Raw genomic sequence first — 25,085 nt, 5'->3', positions numbered from 1 at the left:
CCCTTAGTCTCACATTCTTTAACCACTTCCAGACTTGATGCATGACTTTCAACCAATCAGGATATGCACCTTTAGCTATCGTTAGTCTCATAGACCTTAAGGCTTAAACCACTTTCGCATTTGTTGCAACGATAATAATGATAATGATGAATATTCTATCAAAATAATGATGATGATGAACATTCTATCCAATCAAAATGTGATGGGACTGTGGTTTTTACCATATAAAAACATTAAGGGATAATTTGATTAATCGAACTTGAAAATGCTAGTCAATAAATATTTATACATAAATATTCAAAAATAAACATTTTAAAATTTTAATTACATTATTGTCCTTGGGACAAATAGCTGGCATACGCCTGTGGTCAACTAATCAACTTCAACTGACGGTACCTGTTAAGTGTCAAACGACAGCGTTACCTCATTCCATTACATCTCAAAACGCCAAAACACCCCCTCGGAAAATAAGGAACAAAGAAAAAACGATACACCATCACTCGATCTTCTGTTCTTCCTTAAGTCCGATTTGGATCTGTGATTCACTTAATAATACTTTAAATCCTCGAATTTCGTAATTTAGAATCATAAGGAGTTGTTTATCGATCAATTTTGTTCCGTGATTACTTATAATTTATGAATAAGATGTTCCGATTCGAGCAAGAAAAGATCAGAAAACGGCTTTGATTATTGTTTTATTTTCCTGAATTGAATAGAGGATTTTGAATCATTGTTGTTTCTAACAACGTCTGCTATGGCCGACGGTTTATCCGCCATTCCGGCGGCCGTTCTCCGAAACCTGTCAGATAAGTTATACGAGAAGCGGAAAAATGGTGCACTTGAGGTTAGGGTTTTGTTAATTGTGTCCGTTGTGAATTAATTATTTTTTACCTTTTCTGATCGTGTGATGGTTTTACTATTGTTGTCAGCTTGAAGGAATTGTAAAGCAATTGACAGTTGCCGGAGATCATGATAGAATTAATGCTCTGATTAATCTGTTGACTCATGAGTTCACTTTCTCAAACCAAACAAGTCATCGGAAGGTATACCGGAGATACATTACTCGATTTTAATTTGCATTTCTAATAATTTGATGTTTATTTTCAGGGAGGATTGATTGGACTGGCTGCAATTACTGTTGGGCTGAGTGCCGAAGCTGCTCAACATCTTGAGGTTTGTATTTTTCTTATTGTGTTCATTGTTTTACTGGAAAATGTTGATGAATGATGATTTTCTCTTGCCTCTTCTTCCATTACAATCCACCTGCTCAGCAAATTGTACCACCGGTGATAAACTCTTTCTCCGATCAAGACAGCAGAGTTCGTTATTATGCTTGTGAAGCTTTATACAACATCGCAAAGGTGAGAATTAGTTCTGAGTTCATCAGACGGTGTATAAACTGTGAACAATACATTTAGGGCTTACTTTATGCCTTTTGCAGGTTGTGAGAGGAGACTTCATTGTGTTCTTCAATAAGATATTTGATGCTTTATGTAAGCTTTCAGCAGACTCAGATCTCAATGTACAAAGTGCAGCTCATCTGTTAGATAGACTCGTTAAGGTAAGTAAATGACTCATCTTTTATTTGTTATATTTGTTCTAATGCTGAATCACATTTGCTCTTATTGTTGAAAACAGGACATTGTGACAGAGTCTGACCAATTCAGGTGATCTATCATCTTCAGTTTTTTGTATAAATTTGATAGGTTTACTACTGTAAAATGTATTTAACTTGGGATCCTGATCAATCTTTATCCTTTTTCAGCATTGAAGAATTTATACCTTTGTTGAGAGAGCGAATGAATGTGTTGAATCCTTATGTTCGCCAGTTTTTGGTTGGATGGATCACTGTGTTGGACAGTGTTCCAGACATAGACATGCTCGGTTTTCTTCCTGATTTTCTTGATGGTAAATGATCTCACTTCACAGTTAAAGGGTATTCCCGTCAATTTGCATGTGTTTTTTTCGCACAACTTTGTTGGATTCATCTGACATGTCACATGTGGAAATCTCAGGTTTATTTAATATGTTAAGTGATTCCAGCCATGAAATCCGCCAGCAAGCTGACTCAGCACTTTCAGAGTTTCTTCAGGAGATCAAGAACTCTCCGGTAAGACTCTGTAGCTAATGAACAAGGTAATGGAATCAGTCATTACATTACATTCCATGATCATGCTTAGTTGACATGTAATGAATTTTCATATTGTATGTAAAATACAACATATAGTTTTGACTTTTGACTCTACTCTTTATGTTATATAATTATAATTAATGAACTTTTTTTTACAAATTAAAAGTAAACATAATGAAAGCTTTTTAAATCCCAAATAAGATTACACTAAAAACTATATAAATTGTAATTCGATTAAACCTCATATTTTTTAGTAGCAAATTTTATCATTTATTTGTAAATTTCTGACTCTAGGAGTGGTACTGATGAAGTCTGTAGATTATGGTCGCATGGCAGAAATACTTGTACAAAGAGCATCTTCCCCTGATGAATTCACTCGTTGGACTGCAATCACATGGGTAAGTTTTTTTATTTTTTATTTATCTTTTTTAATTTTTTTTACACTTAGTTGCACATTGTAATGAGAGTTTTTGAGAAATCCTGCAACTTTTTATTAAATTTATGCAGATAAACGAGTTTGTAAAACTTGGGGGTGATCAATTGGTTCCTTATTATGCTGATATATTAGGAGCTATCTTGCCTTGCATAGCTGATAAAGAAGAAAGAATACGTGTTGTAAGTTTGTGTATTCTGATGGAATTGGAATTCAGGATTCCATTCCATTGTGTGTTTATCTGACTTGTGAAAATTGTGTTTGTTGAGTATCAGGTAGCTCGTGAAACAAATGAAGAGCTCCTTGCAATCAAAGCCCATCCTTCTGAAGGATTTGATGTTGGAGCAATTCTCTCCATTGTAAAAAGGTCCAATCTCACCTTTTTTTTTTGACTACTATAAAATATAAATCGAGTATTGTTTCTTCAACTCTTTTTCTCTTTATTAACAAATATATCTTTACTTTTATTTTCTCAATTTTCAGGCAGTTGTCAAGTGAATACGAAGCCACTCGGATTGAATCATTGCACTGGATTTCAACCCTTTTAAATAGACACCGAACAGAAGTACACAAACCATTTTCATATAATTATTTAAATTATTTCCAAAGAAAAAGAAAATTAATTAATTAATTTATATGTGTAATTCAGGTCCTGTCTTTTTTGAATGATATTTTTGACACACTTCTTAAAGCACTATCGGATCCCTCAGATCAGGTAATCTTTTCTTTTCTTCTTCGATTAATATTTATATATATTTTTAATCATGTATCAGTTTTAAACAAATATATATTTCACAGGTAGTGCTCTTGGTGCTCGAGGTGCATGCATGCATAGCAAAAGACCAATATAACTTTCGTCACCTTGTTGTCTTTTTAGTTCAAAACTTCCGAAAAAATGGTCTACTCCTTGAAAAGTAAGCTTCTTTTTTTCTCTTTTAAAAAAATAAAAAAACTTGTCTAATTAGTAATCACATGATATTTCTTTTTATTATATTATAATAGGCGTGGTGCTTTGATAATCCGCCGGCTTTGTGTGCTTCTAGAAGCTGAAAGAGTTTACAGGGAACTTTCTGCAATTCTTGAAGGGGAATCAGACCTGAATTTTGCTTCTACTATGGTTCAGGTTCTTATTTATGGTTTTATTCAAAATCTGAAAAGTTAAACTTAGTTTTGAAATTTATATTTAAATTTTATTTTCAGGCTTTGAATTTGATTTTGCTCACATCTTCTGAGCTATCTGACCTACGAAATCTTTTAAAGCAATCGCTAGTTAATGCTGCTGGAAAAGACTTCTTTTTATCACTATATGCCTCATGGACCCATTCATCCATGGCCATAATAAGTCTATGCTTATTAGCACAGGTAAGCACATAAATAAATAAATAAAAGAGAGAACTTAAAGCTCTAATTTTTGTTTTGTGATATAGGCTTACCAGCATGCAAGCTGTGTGATTCAGTCTCTAACAGAGGAGGATATAAATGTCAGATTTTTAGTTCAGCTTGACAAACTGATAAACCTATTGGAGACTCCTATTTTTGCTTATCTTAGGCTGCAGGTGCGTTGACTTTTTCTTTATGGTCAACATCTTAATAATTTCAAAAATAAATTTGCTATTTTTTTTTTGTTCTTACTTGCAGCTTCTTGAACCTGGAAAATATGTATGGTTGTTAAAAGCGTTAAATGGTCTTCTTATGCTACTTCCACAACAAAGTGCAGCTTTTAAGATCTTAAACACTCGTTTAAAAACAGTCCCTTCCATACACTTTTCTGAAGATGGTAACATGAATGATGATTCTATTTCCATTTCCCCCAATGGAATTAACTTTGCATCTTGGCTTCAACGGTTCCAACGATTGCAGCAACAACATCGTCTGCATTGTAAATCACTCAACACCTCCACGTCATCAAAGGTAGGTGTTGTGTTGTGTTGTATGCCAGATCATCATGCAACATATAATTTTAAAAAAAAATGATTTTGGAAAGTCTTTGCAGGTGAAGGAGGTTAAAAAAACAGAAGAATTTAGAGGACCACCTGTCCCAGAGTTGACCAGACCTCCTTCAAGATTATCGCGTAAAGCTCCTGGACAGTTACAACTTTAAACCTGTGTTTGTTTGTTACATGAGGAGGAGGGCATTTATGTCTTTTGCTCAGGTCCTATATGCATGTCAAACACAGTACAACATGATCCAGACTCACTCGTCCAACGGAATCCGGTATGAATTGTAGATTGTATATCTTAGTTTTTTTTTTTTTTTTTTTTTTTTTTTTTTTTTTTTTTTTTTTTTTAATTTTCTTAACTTTCATTGAACCAATAAGGTGTCTATTTTCTTTTCTGTTTTATTGTTTTTTGTTTTTCCGATTTTCAGAATTTTTTTCTGGATTGTTGTTCTTGTGGTTCTGTTATTTTTGTCACGGGACCAGAGGTTAGATGTTCTAAGTTAGAACGTGCAGGTCCTTTTCGTTGATATTTTTATAATAAGAAAATCTTAAGGCGTTCATTTAATTCATTTTAGAGTAAATTACATTTCCGGTCCCTTTGGTTTCTCATTCTATACAGTTTTGATCCAAACTTCATTTTTGTTGTACATTTGTCCCATATAGTTTCATATTGTTGCAGTTTTGGTCTGTAACCTATGAAAAATGACTATTTCATCATAGCTGATATCTTTTTCCCTCTTTTGTCATTTGTTTATGATTTATATTATTATTATTATTATTATTATTATTATTATCATTATTATTATTATATTAGTGGTCAACGCGTATTCTTTCTTCTAGAACCTCTATAACTCTCTCTCTTAAAACACACGCTTTCTCTCTGGAACTCATGAATCTTCCCACTCTATGTTACACGAGTAATAGAAGTTAATAAAAAAATCAAATGAGAGTTGATAGTCATAGACCAAGTCCGTAAAAATAAAAAATAAATAAATAAAACATGGAGAAATTTGCAACAAAAATAAAAAATAAAAACAAAATGGTATAACACAGAGACCAAACTTGTAATTTACTAAGCATTTTATGATCCCGGTTTCTATTAAGCAACATTAACCCTTAAAACGGTGGGTGTGAAAGAGTAAAACAGTGATTTAAACAATGGCCAACTTCCTATACAGCCATATTATGTACATACCATACTCTAATCTTAGTAAAACTCGTAACATAAGAAACAGAAACACCGGTATGTTTCTTCTCTTTTTCAAGGCTCAATGGCAAGCGTCAAGTGGCAAGTGGCAACCTCATCTTTCACAGAGCATAAATCTTCTCATGATCCGATTCATCATCCGAAATATTCGCGGAATACACACTCCACGAAAACGACTTACTCCCACTCGCCCTCCTAATCCTCCTCTGTGAATCACTCCCAAAAAACCCAAAATGTTGCCTAAAAACAAAATAACACAAACTAACAAGCGTCCCAACAAGAATCGGAACACCAACAACCGTAATCGTAATCGCCATCCACGCACTCCTTTTCCCAACCACCACAAACGCAATAGAACAAAACGCCCCACACGTACTAATCCCCGCGGCCCACATCAACTTATTCACAACCGAAACTATCTGTCTCTGGGCCCGCGTATCCCACGCCACCAACGTTATCTGAACCACCACAACCGCCAACGATATAAACAACGAAGTCGCGTTAAACAAACAAAACGCCCGGAAAGCAGTTGTGTGTGCGATATTCGCTTCCCCTGCTTTCTCACCCGTCTTCCAATACTGTCCCGGTAAACTAAAAATCGCTAAGAAAGCAATCGATGCGAAGAGGACCGCGACAACCGTTAACGAATTAATCGTGTTTTGAACTGCTTCACGGTGGATTTTCTTCAACTCTTTTGCGATACCAGATACGCGCCTTTGTGTTTGTTCGTTTTGTAAGAGCTGGGAATGGACTTCGTGTTTGATGTCGCTTACTGTTCGTTTGAGTTCCATTGCTTCGTCGATCCGGCCTATGTGTCGAGCGTGTTTCGCTCCTGCTTCGCTTAATGCTTCCATGATTTCTAACTTTGGAGGCCCGTAGTTTAGTTTATCCGCTATATCCATCGCGGTTTCTCGTTGATTATTGATCACATTTACACTGATTGTTGTGAAGCTCAGCAGTAAGCTCACGATCTGCACGATTTAACTCAACATCTTTACAAGGCAACTACAAAAGTTCAAACCAAACCAGAAAATAAAAAGAAGAAAGGATTACCTGAGATCGGCATTTTCTAGTGGCTATATGGATGGCGGTATTACCCATCTTGTCACGTTCGTTGAGAATGGAGTGATCAGCGAGGAGTAGATCTTCCACCACGGTGGTGTCCTGGCCTTTGACCGCCATGTGAAGTGCAGTTTGACCTTTTTTGTCTTTGATAGAAACGATATCTCGATCTCTTTCGATTAATGTTTTTACCATGTTTGTTTTGCCATATCGAGCTACTGTGTGTAATGCGGTTTTTCCGTTTTTCCGAACTATTCTGATGCAGGTGGCGTCGGCATCTAACATGGCGTTCACGACGTCGAGATGGTCATTCACGGCGGCGGAATACAGAGGGCTTGTGTTTCTCGTATCGCATACTTTACAGAGCTCCGGCCATAACCGCAGAAGTTCGTTCACGATTCCTGGAGTTAATTAAAGTTAAGTATGAATTAGGTTTCACAAAATCACAAATCCAAACAGTTTGCGTAATCGATAACGAAAGAAATTGATTGAATTGAATTGATAAGATAAGATCTAGGAGCTGAAAATTGAAATACCTAAATGACCTAGTTTGGCTGCGATGTGAAACGCGTTGAAATCTGATTTAGACCTAATCTTCACTGTTTCAAGATCACAGAACTTGAGTAAGTAATTAAACACTTCCTGGAAGTTGTTCTCGGCGGCGATGTACAACGCCGTCTCGCCGGCGTCATTCTGCATCGCCATTAGAGTAGAAGAGGAAGCTGAGTCGGAATCGTCATCGTTTACGATCAGTTTCAGTGATTCAAGGTCGCCTGATCGGACTGATGAGAAGAACGATTGATGCGAGATGAATCGCAGTGATTTGGATGATGATGATTCCATAATCATCTATGGATGATCGAAAAAGAAAAACCTCTCAAATTTTCTCTATTTTCTCTCTTGCTCTTATCTGCTTGCTTAACTAACAAATCAATGGTGAGAAGAACTGAGAATCTTTCTTTCTTTTTTTTCCACTCAATAATTGCATGTGGGGTTCCATTTGTGGCTTAAAATATTCAATCCAGCCATCATGATTTTGTTATTTTGTGCTGTAAAAATCCATCAACAGGGGGTCGAAAACGATTGCGACTTCTTTACTGAATTACTGTGTGTTTTTGTAGTTTCAGTTCTAGAACCCCCGGCGGTAAGTTGACGCCGGCGTTAACTTTAGAAAATTACAAGTTAAGTCCTTTTTAAATTGGAAACTTTTCCTTTCACACCCCGTTAGTTTTTATGTATTCAATTTGGTTGTGTTTCTTCGATGATTCTTTTAGGGTATGATTTTTAGGAAGTAATCAAATTTTGGAAAGCTCACTGCTCATATTTAGTATCTAACACGAAGAAATATATTTTTTTGGAAAATATATGTAACAAGTTGCTCGTTACATTAGCTACACGTGTTTTTATTTATTTAACGTATTTAATGATTAAACATTTGATGTGGACAGGTATGTCATTATTATTATTATTATTTTTTTGGATAGAATCAGGGGCGAAACACAAGCAATACAACTAGGGGGACCGGAATCAAAACTTCATAATTTAACTATATAAACAAGTTTTATTTGGTTCAAAATTATTACATATCAAAACTATAAACAAGAAAATATAAAGATTGTTACATCGTTCTATTGTACTAAGTTCTAGTGTACCAAGATCAATTTCATTATTTTCAAGACAAGACTTTTTGAAACGATTTTCAGTATTACAAACATTAGACGTGGGGTTATCTTTATCCAAAATAATCTTTTATGGTTTTTTGGAATCTTGAGAAGAAGTTGAGTGTTTTTTTGAAAAACTCATCAATAATTGATTGTTTTTTCATGTTGATATATACTACACAACCAAATGTACTAACAATTAACAAATATCAATAAATTAAAATAGTTTTTTATTTTCAAAAAATAATATAAACTATGTATGATCTAATAAGTAATAACAAATATAATATAATATAATATATATATATATATATATATATATATATATATATATATATATATATATATATATATATATATATATATATAATATAAGGTGTGAATATATTTGCAAATATTTCAAACAACTCCCTTAAGAACGCATAATAAACTAATAACTATATAAAGTAAAATATACATATACTTTTACACATCTTCACTAAACATATACCAAGGTGTAGCTGTGTATAGTCATAATAACCAAAAAATAATGAGATTTATTAATTCTACTTTATTCACTGTTGTTCTAGCCTACTTTTTAGTGAGAGAAAGACAATAAACAAAGATTTAAAGAAAAAGAGAGAAACAAAGCTACCTACCTGAGAAGTGAGAACGGAGACTAGCAAAGAGCAATCAAGCGCACGACGGTGGTCACGTTTCAACAATTAACAGTCATTGCTTTGGCGACTAATATATATATATATATATATATATATATATATATATATATATATATATATATATATATAGAGAGAGAGAGAGAGAGAGAGAGAGAGAGAGAACGGTGAACAATCCTGCAACCGGAAAAAAATAAAAAACAACAGCGGTAGACAACGTTGTTCTCTGATGAGTTTTAAGAAATAGTTTACCGGTGGCTGAAATAAACTTTGGATTTTAGGTTTAAACATTTCAGTTTTCTTAACCTCAAACTTGGGTTAAATTGTTGTAATTTTTTATTTAGATCGTGGGGTTTTTGTAGTTTTAAATAAATATTATGTTTCCTATTTTATATAATCGTAAAGAAACAAGGTTGGTTTTAATTTCGTTAGTATTTTCCGAAAATATTGTTACCAACTATTCCTATCTATATTATGTATATATTCATTCATATGATCCGGGGGGCAAAGATGTCATTCTAGTTTTATTTTCTTTAAACTTGATTACGAAATAATGTATAAACAGGTATTAGGAGACGTAAAGGCGAGGAGGCCATGGGCTCCCCTGGCCCCTAAGATGGTCCGCCACTGGATAGAATAACTTAATTGAATAATAAAACGACTTAATGTTAATAAGGCTTAAAGGAGTTGGAGGTGTTAAGCCTCGCCACCTCCCTAGCTAGCAAAGTGTTACCCCATTCCTTCCCATTTGCTAGCCAATTCCCAAATGTGTCTCGCCAAAGATGTAGCGTGAAGAGAGAGGAAACAGAAAATGGTTAGCTCAGTTATGATTGGTTGTTTCCCTTTTATCTTTTTTCTATTAAGTTTTTTTTTTTCAAACTAAACCCTTTTAAAATAACACACCACCACTCTCTATCAAATACTAAAAATTAGATATTAAGATAAAAAGTTGACATGACATTCAAAAAGCTGATTTGGAAAGATGCTAGGAGTGTTACCACTCCCCTTAGTCTAAGACATTATGTATACTTTGAAATTTGCTATTTTACTTTTGAAACTTGTAGATAGTCGGTCGTTTATTTTCATTAAGATAGTTCATTTAGTTCATAAAAAATAGACATGTATAAAACTTTATCCATATATTTATTTTTATCAATTTAATCGCTTTATCCATTTATTATAAGTTATAATATTTGACGGATTAGTTAAAAAGCTAGTGGTCGTATGATAAATAAGTTGAGAACATTGATAATTAGTAGAGGACAAAAGAAAAAAACAATGTGTTCCAACAACTCAAATCATAAATGATATAAAAATCGTACGCAAACATATCACATTTTAACGAAAGTAATGTAAACGAAAATTGTAGGAGACTCAAATACAAATGTGTGGATATAAAGACTTTTAAAATGTGAGATTGTATGAATAAGTTATGACATTCATAACACAAGACCTAAACCAAACAAAAAGACCTAATCAACCAAGTAGTCGATGTCATTGTGACCATAAGCATCAACAACCGTAAACACTTCATTAATGATTGTCCCATGTAAGATGTCGTGAGCAAACCTGAAAAACCGGTCAAAAATATTAAATGTGTACAAAAACTAGGACTTATTTTGCAACAAAAAATATAAGAACTAAATGTGTACAAATTGATAAATGTATTACCCTATTAAGTCATTTTTCACGGCTAACCTGAAGTAGTCGGTCATAAGGATTGAATATGTAGAATTTAAATAAGTTGAAGGGGTAAATGTGAATGAAAAAACTTAGTGACCAAATGTGTACAAATCAAAAAGTATATTACTAATTTAAGTCATTATCCTTATTTAAAAATATATGTGGTGTGAAAATACATTCGTTGTCGGATAACTTTGTCTTGTTCTCTCATTCATAAAACATTTTTGGATAAGTCTCTTAAGGAACATGTAACGTCTGTTTCCCAGGCATTCCCTTTTTATATTAAGTAGTAATTTCTATTGGAAAATGGCCCCACGTAGGGCATAGGATTGCTTCCTACATAGGCCGTAGGAGGGGTTAAGGATACGGGGCTTAAAGCCTTATGCATGGCGTACTAATCCCGACACAAGGCATAGGTGTGTAGTATCCAAACCCTAAATTTCTAGGGTTATGGCCCTATTTAAGGACCTTAACTCCCTTGAGGCCTCTCTAACCTCAACCTCCACTCTCCCAAATAGTCATTTTGAAACCCTAATCCATTGTGAGCTAGTTTTGAGCCTTTTAAGTATTTTTGGTGCATTTTGAAGAAGGGGAAGTCTATCATTGTGGATTGGTGTAGCTCAAGCTGGAAGATCTAGAGCTTTCATCTCATTTTCCAATTTCTGAAGGTATAAAGTTCTCACCCTTATGATTCATTGGGTTAGATCTATGTTAGCTTGTTGGTTTGCATACTTCAAGTCCCATGATTTTGGTTCTAGAGAATAAGAGCTACTCTAGACCATAAGGTTGTCATTTCTTATTGTTTCTGAGGTTCACATGTCATAAAAATGGGATGGGTTACTATCTTTCACCCATGTATAGTTTGAGGTCATTAGATGATGATATGGAACTAAGTTTTGGTCTTGTGCTCCATCAAGCCATGCAAAGGCATAAAGTCAAGAACTTTATCACTATAGACGTTTATTAGGTTTAGATCTAGGATTTGGACGTTTGATCTTAAGGTATTAAGGATTTATTGAGAAAGTTGGCAAACAACGTTGGTACGCAGGGCGTAATCTTGGCTACGCAGTGCGTAACCTGATTTTGTCCCGATCTCCATTCGAAGGCTCTACGTTAGGCGTAGAGCATGACACGCATAGCGTACCCCCAGATGTTGACTTTTGGTCAAAATGGACTTTAGGTTAAGTTGAGTGGATCATGGCCATGAAAGGGTAAAATGGTCTTTTACCCTAGAAAGAGAAAGTATGTAATGGACCATTGATTATGGATTATCACCTTAATTGCTAATTAGGGTTGTTTTGGATATGTTTAGTGTGAAAAGCTTTTATAGCAACAACTCGAGTGTAAGGTTTATCTGACTATCGATTGAGGTGAGTATTCTCACTGTACTTGTAGGTCGAAGGCACCAATATCGGCCCTCTGGTTTATGTTATATAGAATGCTAGTTGTCTTTGTGACTCTTGCATGTATGATTGGGTTGTAGTACACCCCTGGAATGGGCCCCATGGATGGGCCCATTATTGTATGTTTCGGTTGAGATAAACCCCATGGTTGGGCCCATTATGGTATGTTGAGGTTGACTTATATACCTCATGGTTGGGTCCATTATTGTATGTTGGGATGGAATATACCCTAGGGCTATGTCCATTGATTAGTGTGGTTTGTGGTATTTTGGAGAACTCACTAAGCTTTGTGCTTACGACTTCATGTTTATGTTTCAGGTACTTCCATTTTGAAGGGGGAGGGCCCAACGTGATCGCACAATATCCCCCTTATGATTCCACATTAGTTATTATTTTACTTTGATGATTTTGATACACTATATTGTGATTGATTTTGAGACACCTGATGTGTGGATCGATGGTTCTTTAAATTGAAAAAATTTACTTCTATTTTTGGGGTGTTATAGAACAAAATCATCATTGTGCACCCTTGAACGCATCTTCACGTGCATTTTTTTTAGTTTACATTTCTTGATTAAGGAAATTAATATGCACGGGGAAGTGATATTTCCATTTAAGAAATTGATCCATTCACATAAGGTACAATATCATTGTAGTTATCGTACAAATCAGTAAAGCATACATTTTATGTAGATGAATCAATTTCTTAAGTGGAAATATCACTTCCAATATGCCTTTCCTTTTGAACATATAGAAAAATTAACAATATATGTTAATATTAGATTAAGTGTCTAAGCCGATAATTAAATTGATATATACTTGAATTATTAACAAAGTCCTTTTGGGTTGCTCTCAAACCTAGTAATTGAATATGATGAATTTTAGAGAGAGAGAGAGAGAACGATTTATTGATTTGTTATATGATTGATAGATGACAATAAATGTTTTCTTAATATATTATGAGAATAATATATTAACTAGAAACGATATTAGTTAATTAAAAATTAATCAAAAATTAATTGGAATTAATTTTTTGATTAATTGGATTAATTAAAAGTGCAATGACCTAAGTTGTAATTGTTCAATAGTTGACCAAGAGACGGATTCTAGAGTAGTCCAAGGTTGGCTGAAAATTAGAGGCTTACTTAGGGTTCTAGAATATTCTTTGGAGATAATTAGGAAACAAGATACTTATCTGATTTAAGATATTATTATTTTAATCGAGTAAGGGTTATCTAGGTTTCTCTAGCAGCTATATATAGGGCCTTTCATCCTACAATTTTCGGCCATTCATTCATTAATTGCTAAGAGCTAGCCGAAATTTCCCCTCTCTTATCTTCAAGTTTCGTAGTTGCTAGGGTTTGGGTGTGATCCATCAGAGGCACAAGATTTCTGGTGCTAGCTTCCAAGAGTTTTTCAAGAATGATTGTTTGATTCTTTATTACAATAATCAAAAGTAATTTAATCCCTAACTTGTTTATGATTTTCGAAATTAGCTAGGGTTATAGGGTTCTTGTTGTTTAATATAATGTTACTTCAATAGTGTTATGACTAGATCTAATAGGTTGCATGTACCCTTAAGCATATAAGGATTTATCCGCGTTATTAAATGTAAAACCCATAAGTGGTATCAGAGCATATGGTTGTCTAACATTTGATAGTACATTGCTTGAACTTGAACAAAATCCGACTTGGAGATTTGACAGAATCATCATTTTGTGGCGACACCACGTCGTGCTCTTCTTCTACCACGACGTGGAGATCTTCGGATCCACGTTTTTCTTCATTCTGCCACGACGTGGCAATTGATTTCCACAACGTGGTGAACTCTCTATTCAGCAATTTGTTTGCTTAATTCCAAATTAATTAGGATAATTACTCTAGTTAATATCGTTTTAATTGTTTAAAACTTGAATACTCAACTTGGTAATCGGATATCCTGTATCTTGAATTTGTGAATTATCCTTATGATTTAATTAATTGTTGATTAAAGGATAATGACTAAATCAAAATTGGTTTATTTTATATTATATTTTAATTTCGAAAATTTAAAATAAAACCTAGTATTTTAGAAAAGTTTTAAAATACACCTTATACTATATGTATAATTAAAAGTTTTAATATATTATATGTATAAGGCAAGTCAATCAAATCCCTAGTACGTCTCATTCACGAAGTCATACTATAAGTGGAGTATAAGGAAGTGACCTATAAAATGACCGTCATTGGGTATCCACTCTTACTCACCGCTCTCTTGTATGGTGGAGGGTCGTTAGCTGAACAGATTTGATAGGACATAATCTCATTAATAAGTTTAATGATATAAAGTAACTAAATTATTTTTGAAAATCCCACTCTTAGTTACTTTAGGAAAAATATGAAAAGTATGCTAATCCATAAAATTGCAGATTATGCTTCATATTTAGTTAATGGAGCGTGTGTGGTTAACCGACACACTAATAGTGACTATAAAGAGTAATAATGGGCATCTCGGAAATTATCATTGTTAATGGAGCGCGTGTGGTTAACTGACACATTAATTGGAGATGATAAATGTCATCGAGAGTACAAAGTATATTTGTATGGTTATTCACATCTTGTTTATGATCCTCGGCATCCCAGTCACAAATAGAAGGACATAATTTGAGATTAAACATGCCATTGATAAGATTCAATGAATCTCAAAAGATCTAGAAATTTTAGAGTTTAAAATTGGTAAATTGCCTTTACCTACCTTCATAAATTCACGATAAGATTACGGCATCCCTCTTCTTAGTTTTGAATTTTTATTTTGGATCCTAGCCTTAAATATTAATTATGGGTTAAAATATTAATGATTATTGTCATCTAACTAAAACTACTTTCTTTTCTCTATAGATGTCTACTTCTGGTGATTCTTCTACTTCTAAAAACTCTACCCACAACTTATCGCTACTCTCGATTGTGTCCAAGGTGACATTGGATGGCACCAACTACAATGATTGGATGTGCAACATCAAGATGGCTCTTTGATACGAGGGCTAAGAATATGTCCTTGAGAAACAACTCGTTGAGATTGATGAAACCACTGTTACTCCTAAAGAAATAGCCTCCTACAAGAAACACTATGACGAAATGACTAAGGTTGCTTGCATCATGGTTGCTACCATGATTCCTAAGTTGCAAAAGTTCTATGATGACTATTGGCTATACGAGATGAACTTGGATCTTGTGGAAAAGTTTCATAAGAGAGCTTGTCAAGAAAAGTATGAGGTTGTCAAAGCGTTAATGGCTTGCAGATTAAAAGAAGGCGAGTCTGTCTGCAACCAGAAGCAAAGAATGCAAAGATACGTGGAGCGCCTTGAAAGGCTAAATGTGAATTTCGACGAGGAATTGTCCATAGACATGGTCCTTAATTATTTGCCACCTTGTTATGATCATTTTATTCTGGATTTTCATTTGAACAACATGGAAACCACATTGGCCCAACTCCACAACCTGTTACGAACAACTGAGTCAGGAATGAAAATGAATCAAACTCCTACCTTTACTAATACTATTGTCCTCACCATTGGGCAAAACAAAGGAAACAAAACGAAAGGTGCTCCTAAGAAAAATTGAAAGGACAAGGTGATGGGTTTTGATCATAAGAACATCCTATGTGCTCATACAAACCCTAATGCTTGGATCTAGGTTTCTCTATTGTACATGCAATTTATCCAAGACTATAAACCCTAGATCTAGCATATGATAATCAATATAACATATAATTAGGGTTTAGATCATACCTTGATTTTTATGTAGCAATAACAATCTCAAATCCTCCTTGTAATGACTTTAGAAAGCTTAGAGTCACAAATGTCACTCCTCTAATGGTTCACAAACAGCAAGAGCAAGATGATGAAGAAGAGAAGAGAAGGAGGCTCTCAAAAACATGTGGAAACCCTAGATCATTTGTTCACCACGTTTTTGGAGCATAAGGGTTCTATATATAGTGAGGCTATTAGGGTTATCTAACAAGAAAACCCTAATTTGGATGCTTAAGCCCTAAGCAACCCATGGACTCCTTTCCTTAAAGGCCTTGGACGATTTCCAATGGGTTTCCCCATAGAATTCGTCCAACCTTATAATATAAGGCAATCCATAGCCCAATTGCAATTATCTTATAATTACAATTCCAGTCCCTTAAGTTTAATTAATCTCTTTTAGTCACAAACTTAATTCTTATTAATTCTTGACTAATATTAATTAAACAATTTGATTTCTCCTTTAATATATTATTCCCATAATATATTAATAAATCATATTTAATCATTTCTCTCCAAAATTCATCCTATCAAGTTGCTTTGGTGAAGGCAACCCAAAAAGACCATGCACCATCAGGTCAAGTACATACCAAAATAGTTAAGGACTTAGACACTAATCCAACAGTCTCCCACTTGGATAAGTCTAATAACTATTTTGCGTATGACTTCAGATCCTGATCTGCAATCGTAGCTTTCCAAAGCCGCTATCAACTCTGATCCTATCAGATACGCGTGTCCATTAGATAAGGGATCATATATTCCTCCATTCTAGATATCGTATAAGACATGATTTCTTATCATTCTCTCTGTACCATTTCTCGACTTCCGATTTATGACGACTGACTAATTGAACAAATCAAATTAGCCCTAGCCCGACCGAGCATTTATGTTTGTCATCACTAAATCATCGAGGGGCCCAAAGATATCGCTTTTATCCTACTTTGGATAAAAGGAACGGATAAAATTTGATTCAATGCTCGCTTGCACTCACTCACCGAATCACACACAACAATATGTTTTATGACACCAAGTTACTGGTGCGTTTACATATTATCAATGTGCAACCGATTTGCAAGATACAACTCACACATCTTGGTTTCAAGAATATAAGATATTATCCTCTCACCAATCACTTGTGATACAATTCATGGAGTGATCCAAGTGAGCGTGGGTTTAATCCAATGCTCAAATCATATTCATAATCACTCATGAACGTTGCAGCAAACATTTTGCTTATGTCTAATACTCTTAAGACAATCCACACACCAATTCATGACAGTCTTTATTCATACCTACTTCCAACATATGAACGACTGTGGCTTGTTAAAATAATTCGACTGTTCTAAACCAATTAAATTATTCAGGAAGTCAAAAAATGCAAAGTGAAACACAAGAATAATACTAATCTCATATGGCCTCAAACCTTTGAGCATAAATAAAACACCTTTTATTTATCACCATATCGATTACTCATTATTTGTTGTTTCGAGTAATCAACTTCTTACTTGAATTATTACACTTGTCTCATGCTCTTATCATGCACACAATGTTTACCTATGGTTCTTACTTTGTGAAATAGATCAAATGAACACATTTCCAATCATACTCATTTCACAACTCCAAATCCTTTTTCATAAGTGAAAGAATATCAAATTCTTGCCACTTATAGAATATGTTAGATTCTAACATTTTATGCAATGATCCTTTTCGTAATGTCATAGCACAAAAAGTCACAAAGACTATTGTCAACGATATTACAAATTCCTCTATCGGAAATTGTTACAATACAATTCCTTAGATATGATGTCTTTCACTCAAAGTACATTCCTTTGAACATCCTTTTGCATAAAAGTATCTAATCTAGACATAGATTTTCAATATTCAATTCCCAATATGGACACGTTTCCATATTTTCCATATGACAACTCATTCTTAATAGAATCTTATCTATTCATAATAATGTCAATATGGTCCATTCAATACTATACTTCCAACTACTCACAAGTGACCAATCCTCGGCGAACTTTGGATTGTCCTTTGATAGTTGTTTAATTATCTTAGTCAAAACTGATTCTTGTCCTTCTTCCCTCTAAATGCGCTAGACATTTGGAAAATTTTAGAATGGTCAAATATTATAGCATTTGCAATCGATCCTATACCCGAAGCGTATGGGACACGATGCATAATGTCTTACATAATGATTTGATACTTTATCAATCTTCTGCCATAATATTTTATGTGCTACGTTCTCAAAATTCGAACTATGAAGAGGAATGTCGTAATCATAATCGAAATTTGTGAACACACTATGTTTCCTTGACTAAATTATTAACATTCCACAACCTAAGCCTTTAGATTTGAAATGAAGCATAATATTCTCTCCCTTAATTATAGCAAAATAACTTTTCAACTATTGCGACTCTGCAAAGTATAAATCTTGTTTTCTATAATTAATATTGCTAACTTGCAATACTTTCCATAATAATCATACAATCATAACATTTATGCTCCCATTATCATGATGATTATTATAAACATAACACTTATGCTCCCACTAGCTTTGACATGTATTCAGAAACCAGCTTAACTTCCAAAAAAACAATACTTGTTGAATTCCTTAAGTTCATGTTTCTAATACCTAATGCTTTGATAATCCGTTATCTAATCTTATACACCTTTCCTTTAGGTAGCTCATATGTTTGTCTAAACAATTCATACTAATTGCCAAATCTCACAATTCGAATCATGGAAAGGGATACCGTAACCATAATCGAATTCGAGAATTCAATTTCACAATCACTATCTTCTTAAAATCTTTCTTAGTGAAAGCATTTCCTCATAGTCACTTTCATGAAGGAGGGAATCTTATGACACTTAGATTTTAATGGTGTATGTGTTCCTATCCATGTGAATTTGTCAAAACCAAAGTTTACGACAAATTCAAACTCATATGGACCGAACTTTCTTAATCTTGATTTCTTGCCTTATGGTAGCACGACTGCCCACCATGTCTTCCAAGTAGTCAAACCGCTCACCTTTTCCTATCAATTTACTTTTTATTGATCAAGGTCCTTTCCTTTTATGCATTCAAATGAGAACTCATAGGGCTCACATGCATAATTAACTCAATTGGAACGGCACAGAAACAATATAGTGTCAACACGATAGGTTGTAAACCTCAACTCATGTGCTAGTGATGATCAATGAGGTCTAATTTGATTTGTTCTTGAACCCTTTCAAGACCATTAAGACTCCCACTGACTCCTCGACATATAAGATTCTCTTGTCAATAAACATTTCTTGACAAACAAATATTCAAGAGTTAGTGCAGTTTTTATCAAAACACTTCATAAATAGGTCCTAGTTGGTCTTTGTCTTATCCAAGACATCACAACTTTCCTCATTTGATGAATTTTATAAACCTTCTTAATACTTATCACTCAATGTCACAATCTTAACTCTAAGACTTGTTTTGGAACGAAGTATGATTGACTTCTTGATTTAACCATTTCTTCAATTCTTGATTCCTCTTCTTAGACATACAATTGTACTAAGACTCACTTAGAGGATCAATTGAGATATGGTTCTTAAGACCTATCATAAAGCATAAAAGGTACTCTCCCTTCTTCTTAGAATGGAGAAACTTTTTTCTTTCTGCCTACTTTATTCTTCTTATTCGTTCTGCTATTGATTTAAATATTTTCAATCAATTCAGAATTACACTTAATCTTATAAGTATAATCATATTTACTAAACCTTTAGTAAATCATGACGAATATCTTTGTTACTCTTATGGTGGACTTTGATCAACACACAACTTTGTGTACTTGATCTCCTAGTCCTTCACTTGACATTTTGTCAACGAATTAGTCTAATTTCCAAATATGAAATTTCTCATTCATCATGCAACAAGTTGCGTGATTCCAAATTTCTGTCCGACTGAAACTTGGGCGATGAGAAACTCTCCTTATTTGGTAAATTTTCGACATTTCCATAATTAAGAATCAAATCCATTATTGCTAATGATAGAAACATTCAAACATCAATTTTTCATACGCGCCATTGCAAGGATAAATAAATAATATAAAATCAAAATTTATTTTATTGCTGAAAAAAAAAATTGTCCTTACAATGCAATTCATTGAAAAACTATGCTAATACATATTTCTTAGCAATCTAATTCTAACTCTAAGTAGTAGCTTAAGAATCTAATCTTCAAGTAATGAGATCGAAATCCATTTCTTCATGGTTAGATTCTGCTCACTTATTCCCTTAAGCTTCCCCTCTTTTCTTCGATCCTACAACACATCAATTGTAATCTTATCACATTATGTATTAAGAATCTAGAATAGGAGCTTAAAAGAGTTAGTCAATGGATTTTACTTAAAGCAGAGCCATACGTTTTGACTCTCCCATCTCTTAGATCTCTTAGGTAAATAGGGCAGCTTCGTCTCCAATGCCCCTTCTCTTGGCAATAAAAGCAAATTGACTCTTTTGGAACAGGACATGGAACTACTTCAGACATTGCCTTTCTCTTATGATCAAACTTTTCGATCATAGCATGTCTTTCATTGCCATTGTCTATATCCATAAAGGTCTTGAAGGCAGATTCACCAATCAACTTTGCTTTTCTATTGCGCCAAACCAATGCTGATTTAGCAGCAATAAGCATATGGGTGAGATCTATAAGGGTCACGTCGCAGTTCATCATATAGTACTCTCTTAGGAACTCACTATACGAATTAGGAAGTGACTGAAGAACCCCAATCAACAGCCATCTCCTCATAGACAATGGATCCCAACATTCTTAACCTATCAATGTGTGACTTCATCCCTAGGACGTGTGCACACACCGACTTTCCCTCTTCATGTTTACTTGCCAAAAGGGCTTGAGTGAGCTTGAACTTTTCAAGCCTTCGAACTTGTGGGTTAGGGAGAATAATCGGAGGAGGTGGAGGAAGTGAAGCATGATTTCTTGTTCCTCGATCGAATCGTGGAATATCATCTTCATGTGGAAAGCTTGTTCCACGGGATTTGGGAAGACCATAGTTGTCGTACTTTGACATCTACAAAATGGGAGAAAACAAATTCAAGTTAGTTGATTGATTAAGTCCTTAGTAAATCACCCAAATGAGATACTAAGGCTAAGACCCAACACAATACGCTACAACCTAGAAAAGGGATGTCGTAATCTAGTTGCATAATATTTGAAGGTAAGTGAATGACGATTCACTAATTTCCACCACGAAAAACGAAAAAGAAATTTAAGTTTTAAATCTATGAAAACTCCTAGATCCTTTGAGATTCATTGAACATTTCAATGGCATGTTTAAATCTCGATATGCCCCTCTAGTTTGTGACTGGGATGCCGAGGATCACAAAGCGGGTGTGAATAACCATGCAAACTTACATGGTGCCCTCACATGTTACAGTCACCTATTCGATGTGCCGGTAAACCACACACGCTCCACCGAACTATGACAAACATTGATTCACCCTTTGCTACCTTTGCTTAGAACCATTTAGTGTGCCGGTAAACCACACACGCTCCACTAACGTCTTCGCAAGGGCACAAAGTGTAATTTCATGGAATTGCATCAATTCACTTTTGCCTAAGTAACTAAGATTGGGAATTTGTAAAACATTTAGTGGATACCCATTCAATCGCCATTTTATAGGCAATTTCCTTAAACACCCCTTATAGACCAGCTTCGTGAATGAGGCCTACTAACGGTAAGACTGACTTTTACTCATACATATATATAATGTTAGACTTTTAATGTTATATATAGTATAGGATGTATTTTACATTTTTTAAAATACTAGGTTGTCAAATTTAACAATTATACATTTAATTCAATTAAATTGTAAACCAAAACTTTTATGGATTTATTAAACCTCTTTTAATTATACACCTTAATTAATTAATAAAACCATAAGGGTGTGATATGAACTTTTCAAAGCACTACTAGGGTTTTAGAATTTAACATTCCTAGATTAAACTTTTAATCAACTTTTAAATTCCAAAACTTGAGGGCAAGTTTTGAAACATTTCAAAACATTAGGTTTAGAATTTAAATATACATCAAAATTAAACTTTAATCAAATTTAAATTCCAAAACTTGAGGGCAAGTTTTGAAACCTTTTTCAAAACATTAGGGTTTCAACTATTTAAATTTCAAAACTAAACTTTTTGAGTTCAAATTTAAGCTATAAAACCTAAAGGGGAAAAATGAAACTTTTCATAATACAAGGATCAAATAACAAATAATATAAATTAAACAATTAATTTCATCATTATCTATATTTGACCTAATTTCAATTTCTTGCAAAATAAGTTACCCAATTAATACAAATAATCCAATCTTTATCATATAAGGAAGTTATTATCTAATCAATTGGTAATTATCTTGTGTTTTGGCAAGGATATTCTTTAAGAAACAATAAAATTCGTATTTTATAGGTTTAAAACGAATATGGTAATTATCCTTAAGCAAAACAGCAACATAATCCGAAAATTCCTCTGTCTGACGCTCCGACTCGCCGAGTCACACTCTGGAACTCGCCGAGTAGGTCTGACTCGCCGAGTCAGGTCGAACAGTAAGCCAGATTTCGATTTTCAGCTACATAATGCATCAATACAATAGAAACCAATCTAGGCTCTGGTACCACTGATGGGTTTTGATCATAAGAACATCCTATGTGCTCATACAAACCCTAATGCTTGGATCTAGGTTTCTTTATTGTACATGCAATTTATCCAAGACTATAAACCCTAGATCTAGCATATGATAATCAATATAACATATAATTAGGGTTTAGATCATACCTTGATTGTTATGTAGCAATAACAATCTCAAATCCTCCTTGTAATGACTTTAGAAAGCTTAGAGTCACAAATGTCACTCCTCTAATGGTCCACAAACACCAAGAGCAAGAGGATGAAGAAGAGAAGAGAAGGAGGCTCTCAAAAACATGTGGAAACCCTAGATCATTTGTTCATCACGTTTTTGGAGTATAAGGGTTCTATATATAGTGAGACTATTAGGGTTATCTAACAAGAAAACCCTAATTTGGATGCTTAAGCCCTAAGCAACCCATGGACTCCTTTCCTTAAAGGCCTTGGACGATTTCCAATGGGTTTCCCCATAGAATTCGTCCAACCTTATAATATAAGGCAATCCATAGCCCAATTGCAATTATCTTATAATTACAATTCCAGTCCCTTAAGTTTAATTAATCTCTTTTAGTCACAAACTTAATTCTTATTAATTCTTGACTAATATTAATTAAACAATATGATTTCTCCTTTAATATATTATTCCCATAATATATTAATAAATCATATTTAATCCTTTATCTCCATAATTCATCCTATCAAGTTGCTTTGGTAAAGGCAACCCAAAAAGACCATGCACCATCGGGTCAATTACATACCAAAATAGTTATGGACTTAGACACTAATCCAAAACAAGGCCCATGCTAGAGCGTCAAGCAATCACCCAAAAGCAAATACCAGTTTTGACATTCCTTTTGTTAGTGATACCAAAGAGGCCTTTTGGTTCTATTGTAATGATAAGGGCCTTTGGAAACGAAGTTGCCCCAAGTATTTGCAGGACATCAAGGATTGCAAAGTGAAGCCATAGTCGACAAGTATTACACTATTCAAACTAATAACTCACAAACTAATCGTTCTTGGGTTCTTGATATAGGATGTGGTTTTCACATTTGTTTTGATTTGCATAGACTAAGAGAAAGTGAAGAGGTGGAGCATGGAAGGATGAATCTAATCATGGGAAATAGGCGATCTTCTCATGTTACCAAGATTGGAATTTATAGTCTTATGCTTAATAGTGACGTTATATTCCCTTCGTCCCATATTTATGGTCCATTTTTGACTTTTGAAGTCTTTATTCTCCAACTTTGACCTTAAATATTTTTATTTGTGTTATATATTACTTGATGAAACTTATAACAATAAAAAAGGTTAAAATACAATTCATTCATATATTTTATATCAAGTATTATATATCAAAAACAAAAATACTTGTTGATGAATAAAGACTTCAAAAGTCAAAAGTGAACAGTAAATATGGGACAGAGGTAGTATTAGATTTAGTTAACTGTTGCTATTCGTCAGAAATGACGCGGAACATTATTTCTTTTCATGCGCTATTTGGAAAAGGTTTTCGATATTCGTTTAATGATATGAATGGATCGATTTTGGTTTATAAAAATGACATTTTTATGTTTAAAGCTTTACCTTTTGATGGTGTGTATGAAACTGTGATTTGTGTTTATAGATTATGTAATAATGTTTTCCATATTGCCCATTCTAATAGTTTAGACAAGGCATGCTTGTGGCATTGTTGTCTTTGGCACATTAACAAGAAACACATCGCTCAACTCCAAAAATGATGGAATGTTGAAATCATTTGACTTAAGGCTAGATGATGAATGCGAATCTTGTATTTTAGGAAAGATGACAAAATCACCTTTCATTGGACCTTGTGAAAGTGGTGAAGGTTTGTTGGATCTCATACACATAGATGTTTGTGAGCCCTTCAGATCCACCACAAGGGATGCCAATCGATTTTATGTAACATTTACAGATGATTATAGCAGATATGGTTATATCTACTTAATCAAGCATAAATCAGAAACCTTTGAAAAGTTCAATGAGTTTAAACATGGAGTCAAGAATCAATTAGTAAAGAAGATAAAGATGCTTTGATCTGACAGAGGGGGAGAGTATCTTAATATTGAGTTCCAAGATTATCTCAAGGAACAAGGAATTGTTTCATAATGGACTCCTCCTAAGACACTAGAACTTAATGGTGTGGATGAGAGGCGTAATTAGACCTTGTTAGACATGGTTCGTTCCATGACGAGTCAAATAACTATTACTATTTCTTTCTAGGGGTATGCCTTAGAGACAGCCACCCATATCGTAAATCTAGTCCCTACCAAGAAGGTTGCCAAAAAAACTCATGAGATGTGGAAAAGGAAAGTTCCCTCGTTAGCACATATCTGTTGGATTTTGAGCATTCTAACACTCCTAAATGTACATGCAATCCTAAATACCTTGGATCTATGTTTTCTCTATTATACATGCAAATAAGAA

At 34.0% G+C, this 25,085-nt stretch overlaps 2 protein-coding genes across 3 annotated transcripts; one reads left to right on the top strand and one right to left on the bottom strand.

The window, feature by feature from the left end:
• The first annotated feature begins 419 nt into the window (after nt 1-419).
• On the top strand, nt 420-5,871 carry LOC111882771 (protein VAC14 homolog). Of its 2 annotated transcripts, none has more exons than XM_042897096.2 (20): nt 420-844; nt 930-1,043; nt 1,108-1,173; nt 1,272-1,361; nt 1,442-1,561; nt 1,639-1,667; nt 1,766-1,908; nt 2,016-2,110; nt 2,443-2,529; nt 2,639-2,746; nt 2,840-2,931; nt 3,048-3,129; nt 3,214-3,279; nt 3,363-3,478; nt 3,567-3,687; nt 3,765-3,926; nt 3,992-4,120; nt 4,203-4,475; nt 4,549-4,779; nt 4,933-5,871. In XM_042897096.2, exons 1-19 carry the CDS (start codon nt 755-757, stop codon nt 4,663-4,665), a joined length of 2,100 nt encoding a protein of 699 aa, XP_042753030.1. In that variant the 5' UTR covers nt 420-754; the 3' UTR covers nt 4,666-4,779; nt 4,933-5,871. The 2 variants fall into 2 exon arrangements, with proteins under 2 accessions (XP_042753030.1, XP_042753031.1); XM_042897097.2 differs by having other exon boundaries at nt 421-844; nt 4,558-4,779.
• On the bottom strand, nt 5,567-7,734 carry LOC111882772 (ankyrin repeat-containing protein At2g01680). Its single transcript, XM_023879140.2, has 3 exons — nt 7,310-7,734; nt 6,765-7,174; nt 5,567-6,682 (listed from the first exon to the last, which is right to left on the bottom strand). The coding sequence occupies exons 1-3, from the start codon at nt 7,620-7,622 to the stop codon at nt 5,813-5,815; spliced, it is 1,593 nt and encodes a 530-aa protein (XP_023734908.1). The 5' UTR covers nt 7,623-7,734; the 3' UTR covers nt 5,567-5,812.
• Between the last annotated feature and the right edge of the window lie 17,351 nt (nt 7,735-25,085).

This window comes from Lactuca sativa, chromosome 8 (genome assembly GCF_002870075.4).
Source record: "Lactuca sativa cultivar Salinas chromosome 8, Lsat_Salinas_v11, whole genome shotgun sequence".
NCBI lineage: Eukaryota > Viridiplantae > Streptophyta > Magnoliopsida > Asterales > Asteraceae > Lactuca > Lactuca sativa.
Note: the sequence above shows the minus strand (reverse complement) of the source record. Positions and strands in the feature narration are given on the sequence as shown.